This window comes from Erythranthe guttata, chromosome 4 (genome assembly GCF_056151865.1).
Source record: "Erythranthe guttata isolate IM_541 chromosome 4, IM_541, whole genome shotgun sequence".
Classification (NCBI taxonomy): domain Eukaryota; kingdom Viridiplantae; phylum Streptophyta; class Magnoliopsida; order Lamiales; family Phrymaceae; genus Erythranthe; species Erythranthe guttata.
Genome location: NC_142536.1, coordinates 5690294 through 5696293, shown reverse-complemented (window position 1 = coordinate 5696293; position 6000 = coordinate 5690294). Strand labels below are relative to the sequence as shown.

Here is a 6000-nt window from a genome sequence, read left to right as displayed (position 1 = left end):
CTTCAGCTTTCCACTTGTCTTGCCACCGTCTTCGATTGTGCTTGAGCACCAGCACCACATCGAAACCCAAAATATCCCAAGTCTGATCCCACGAATTTCCCACAAATTCTTTCAGCCCTCGGAAAAACGAACGCCGGCCACGTTCAAACGGCAGCACCCAACCACAAGTGAAAATGCTAGTTTTTGGCACAACTAGCATTTTATCTCGATTGCCCCGCCAATCAAGAAAGGAGACCTCCAGCCCACGGAAATCACCCAAGCACGGCTTCCATTTCATCCACAACAGAAACCAGCCCACGAAAAACCCCCCGCCAATCATTACCGATATCACCGATTAAGGGGGTAACACTAGGCCACATCATATACTATTTGAATGCACAATATTTTTGAAACAAAAAACTACGAAAAATTCAACGTATGGCCAATTTTGGGAAGATGATTAATAATTAGATTACCAATAAAAGTAATATTGGAAATATGATAAATTGATAATCAAACTTCAACACACATTAATATGCTTGGGACCGGTTCTGATAGGGAACTGATTCATTGATCATAGACTGGTTAGCAAGGATCGGTCCGTAAAACGATCAACAACGGTTAACATAAGTAATTTTGTAACGATATTATAACTATATTCCGGTTTTTCTGATTTTATTTTGGATTGGAATTGAAATATATAGGAGATTCAAATTTCCACTCCGATTTTAATATTTTATGTAGTGAAATATATATTTATATATCAATTTTATCATGTATTTATATTTTAGATAACTAACAAATGGCAATCTCAGAAAGAATACGGTCGATTGCAATCCGAAAATTTATGAATTTATCTTTAGATGTAATTGAAACATTTTCCCAAGTGGCATATAGATAGTTACCAACTAGTTTTGTATATAAATATATCATAATTTACCCAAATTTGAGGCCCCATTATTATTATTATTTTTTTTTTCGAAGCTTGAACTTGGGTCGCCCTGCACACGCGTACACACGTGGGCACCACACATGTGTGGCGGACGCACACAGGTGGTCACACCACACACGTGCGCACAAATACGCGTGGGAAACACACAACCGTTATATAGTATATATAATGCTAAAGTAGAGTAGAGTTTAAAAGAGTTTGTAGAGTGTGAAACCTCTGTAATACATTCCCAACAGCCACAATTCCTTCTCGGATTAATATGTAAGCACATTTTCCCCCCTTTCTTCTTCAATTTCTCACAATCTATTCAAATCCAATTTGTTTTTCCGCAAATTTAATGTAAATAAATCATATATATATATATATATATATATATATATATTTTTAATTATTGGATCTGGGGCTCCTCTGTTTTTCATCCTCGCATGCAATACCGCGAATGTATCGTTCTTTTTTAATTATGTTCTGTAATTTAATTGGATATTTGAAATTGAAACGATGGATACATGCAATTCGATTTGTTTAAACAGATTCCCGGAGAAAATGGCGGCGCTGCCAACTCAACAGCCGCAGTTTATGTCAAACGGCGACCGGAGAACACACCCCAAGGACCCATTGATTGAGAATATTGAATATGATCAGATTGTTGTTCCTGATGTGAGCATTTCTTCTTTCATTTCAATTAATTGGGTTTTTTTATTTATTTGTTAATAATCTTATTTAATGTTGATATAATCGCAGGAGATTTAAATAAATGTGTTCTGTAGTTTATGATTTATGATTTCTTGATTAAAACATACGAGCTGATTATTGAATTAATCACGACTATCTTACGTGTCGAAAACAAGGCCTTAGATTTCTAAATTTCGTGTTTATCGGATTTTTGCAGAAGAAAAGTTGGAAGAATTTGTTTGCATATATGGGTCCTGGATTTCTTGTTTCCATTGCATATATTGATCCTGGAAATTGTAAGGCCATTTAGATATATTTATATAACTAAGTATAATTTATGGTAAATAAGTTTGATAATTTATTGTTTATTGTGTTAACAGTTCAGACCGATCTTCAAGCAGGAGCTCAGTACAAATATGGGGTAAGTACGATGTTTTCGTTCAAGGTTCCGTATTCTAAATTAGTGTGATGTTTCGTTGGGTTTTTTATTGGCCGAGCTGCCAAATATACACAAAAGAAATTAATGTTGAACGACTTGAAAAAAGTTGCGAGGGGGCCATGGCCCCCATAACAATATGCTGGCCTGTATTAACTTCCTTCTTAATTAATTTCTTGAAAATTAGTATTATCTTATCGAATTTCCATGTATTTTGTGTTGATATTACAGCTACTCTGGATTATACTTTTAGCCTCGTGTGCTGCTCTTGTCATCCAATCACTAGCGGCAAATCTAGGAGTTGTTACAGGTTGAATTATTTATTCGATTATATATATTAATCTTTTTATCGGCATGAAAGTGTTCTTTTATGATGCTTATGGGATATATGCTTTGTTTTTTTTTTTTTTTAGGAAAGCATTTAGCAGAGCACTGTAGATTGGAATATCCGAAGGTCCCGAATTTTATTCTATGGATTATTGCTGAAATAGCTATAGTCGCATGCGACATTCCCGAAGGTTAATATTTCATCATATCGTTTTAAATATTGTTTATCTGTTTAAAAGAAGAAAATTAGACCCTTTGTGGCAATAAGGAATAATTATGAGACGCAGTAGCAGTCGAAATTCCGAGTATTATTCATCTTCGAACGTTATATATACGAACAGATGGACTTGTTTTTACAGATAAATCGATTCTTAAATTACTTTTTTTTTTCAGTTATTGGAACAGCATTTGCTCTGAACATGCTATTCAAAATACCACTATGGTTGGGTGTACTTATAACGGGACTCAGTACATTGGTTCTTCTATTATTGCAGCAATACGGGGTATTTAACTATCCCTCGATTTTCATTGCATTAGCCTCTCTCTCTCTATATATATTTGTATATATTTTATATATATGTAAGTTTTATAATGTAGTAACTAGAATAAACTTGTTTGAGAATAACAGGTGCGAAAGCTCGAGATCCTGATTACATTTCTTGTCCTAACAATTGCGGGCTGCTTCTTTGCTGAGCTGGCATACGCAAAGCCCGTTGCTTCGGAAGTTTTACAAGGGCTATTTGTTCCCCAACTCAAGGGAAGTGGAGCCACTAAGCTCGCTATTTCACTCCTCGGTGCTATGGTTATGCCGTAAGTTTCATTTTTATAACATTATTATATTTAAAAAATAAATTTATTTTTATTAATTCATATTGTTGTTTACCTAAATATGGTTCAGGCATAATCTTTTCCTCCATTCGGCGCTGGTTCTTTCGAGGAAAATCCCACGATCCGTCAGTGGCATCAGAGTAATAAAATTATTCTAGATTCTTTCCTCCGTTATATCTATATTTACGTAATTTACATTATTTTGATGTATATATGTATTAAAGGATTCGATGGTTTTCTCGTTCGTGCAGGAGGCGTGCGCATTTTACTTGATAGAAAGCGGATTCGCTCTACTAGTGGCGTTTCTTATCAATATATCGGTTATCTCAGTAAGTGGTGCTGTTTGCAATTCGTCGAATCTCGACCCTAAAGACCTTCAAAGCTGCAAAAACTTGGACTTAAACGAAGCCTCGTTTTTACTCAGAGTACGTGTAATTTTATTATTTTTAATTTAATACATGCTCTTAGTCCATTTTGTAACACTATTAATTTGAATTGCTTTCTATTCTTCGTAGAATGTTCTTGGAAATTGGAGTTCGAAGCTTTTCGCAATTGCTTTGCTGGCATCAGGTCAAAGTTCTACCATAACCGGAACATACGCGGGTCAATATGTTATGCAGGTGTAGTTTTCGTCCTAATTCTTATTACTTTCGTTCCAATATATATTTGCCTTCCGTTTTATTTATTTATTATTATTATTTTATTTTGTAGGGCTTCCTCGATTTACGATTGAAGCCATGGGTTCGGAACTTCGTAACGAGATGCTTAGCGATAGTCCCTAGCCTAGCCGTAGCTATCATTGGTGGATCTTCTGGCGCCGGAAACTTGATCATCATAGCATCGGTAGAAACACGATTCTTGAAATTTTTTACATGGAAATTAAAATTTATTTATCGTTTATAGTTTTATTATTTTTTTTTTTCGTTTTCTAATGCATTAATTAAACCCTTTGTTATGTTGCAGATGATTTTATCGTTCGAACTCCCTTTCGCACTAATTCCGCTTCTCAAGTTCACGAGTTGCAAGACCAAAATGGGAATATATGTCAACTCAATTGCGGTAAGAATTAAATAAAAGATTTTAAGTAGAATAGAAAATTTCCGTATTAATCTTTTCGAAGCTGCACCTAATTTTCCAATTTTGTTTTGTGCAAAACAGATTTCGGCGACGACTTGGATAATTAGCTCGCTAATTATGGCGATTAACATATACTACCTCGCAGAAACGCTAGTCACGTCGCTTCGCGAAAGCCATCTAAAAATAGTAGGCATTGTATTTTTGGGATTTCTCGGAGTATTAGCCATGCTAATTTATCTAGCAAGCATCGCTTATTTGGTTATCCGTAAGAACAAAGACGGGTCCCACCTAATCGCTCTAACGGCATCTGACAATCGGGATGTGGTCAATGGTCACGGAGGCGAGAGCCTACCTAGGGAAGACATAGTTAATATGCAATTACCTCAGACCAGGAATAATAATGATGCTCTTGATTGAAATCATTTTGTTTAGCATTTGTTTTAATTTAGTGAGAGCTCTACTTAGTTAATTCAACCACATTTTTTTGTTTTTGTCTGAAAGAAATGTGTGGTTAATAATATTTTTAGTAGTATTCTTTTTTGGAATACATCACCAAATTAAATTCCCAAAGGTTTTGTAAGCTAAAACTTTTAAATTTTCAGAACTTTTGAATTTATGTTTAAATTCAAAAGCGAAACCATAAACGAGAAAACTCTCACACAAATCTTATATATAGAAGAAAAAAATGGTTGTTAACCTTAAAAAACTCTAATGGTATTTCTATAATTAAATATTTTTAATATTTTTTTTCTCTACTAATTTCTAATTATAATTTTTAACAACTATCAAAATTGAAACTAAATTCTGAAGAATCCTATCTAATGGTACTTTTGTAATTATTTATTTTTAATATCTTTTGTCTACTAATTTTTTAACTATAATTTTCAATAATTATCAATCTCCTTATTTTCATCAATATATCTCAAATCTTTTAAGAGATAAAGATAAAAATTCAATTAGTTAAATCTTAATGTATATATTTGGATTATAAATCTTAACATGTCAGATTTAAAAAAAACTAATGTTATATAAAATATGAATAATACTACATTATTAAAATTTACTATGTTAGTATACTATATTTTCTTATTATGTATTAAATTGATTATTTTTTTTCACTTTTGAAATAATATTCCGTGCATCGCACGGGGAAAAAATGCTAGTATGAAATCAAACAAGACACGGAATTTACATAGTTCGGAGAAATAAACTCCTACTCCTTGGTGGCAGTTAAGTATATTACTCAAATACTACAAGAGGTACAAAGTGTTTCTCTTAAGATTTTTTTACAAGTGCCTCTCTCAATTTTTCTCTTTAAATTTTTTTTGCATGAAGTTGGAACACCAACCATCAACTTGGGAGCATCAACCATTACTTTGAGTAGGGTGTTTTAATGGAAGAAAAAGAGACACATAGTAGAAAATTTTAGCCAATTCCAACAATCTCCACATTGGCGAAAATTCAAATCCTCATAACCGGTTTTGGCTGCCACCAAGTGCACCGGATATCCAATGTTGATCAAGTCCAAGCAATGGATCAACTTATCTCGAGTAATCACTTTTGTTAACATGTCGGCAAGGTTTTTGGCGGTTCCAATCTTCAACAATATTCGAACATCACCTTCATTAATAATTTCTGAATAAAGTGAAAATGGACGTCAATGGGCTTGGTTCGGGCATGACGAACTTGATTCTTCGACAAATAAATAGCACTTTGGCTATCACAAAAT

General features: G+C 33.7%; 1 protein-coding gene across 1 annotated transcript; it reads left to right on the top strand.

Annotated features, from left to right (window-relative positions):
- Positions 1–536: 536 nt before the first annotated feature.
- On the top strand, positions 537–4828 carry NRAMP1 (natural resistance-associated macrophage protein 1). Its single transcript, XM_012997383.2, has 14 exons — positions 537–1192; positions 1462–1588; positions 1821–1899; positions 1984–2024; positions 2271–2349; positions 2453–2557; positions 2760–2869; positions 2995–3176; positions 3265–3334; positions 3446–3619; positions 3710–3814; positions 3906–4037; positions 4158–4253; positions 4353–4828. Exons 2-14 carry the CDS (start codon positions 1475–1477, stop codon positions 4686–4688), a joined length of 1623 nt encoding a protein of 540 aa, XP_012852837.1. The 5' UTR covers positions 537–1192; positions 1462–1474; the 3' UTR covers positions 4689–4828.
- The last annotated feature ends 1172 nt before the right edge of the window (positions 4829–6000 follow it).

Excerpts from the sequence above, each read along its gene's own strand:
- NRAMP1 (XM_012997383.2), top strand. The coding sequence starts at position 1,475 with ATGGCGGCGCTGCCAACTCAACAGCCGCAGTTTATGTCAAACGGCGAC. Across the intron at positions 2,558-2,759 it reads CGCATGCGACATTCCCGAAG|TTATTGGAACAGCATTTGCT; the intron begins GTTAATATTTCA and ends TTTTTTTTTCAG. Across the intron at positions 3,815-3,905 it reads CGGGTCAATATGTTATGCAG|GGCTTCCTCGATTTACGATT; the intron begins GTGTAGTTTTCG and ends TTTATTTTGTAG.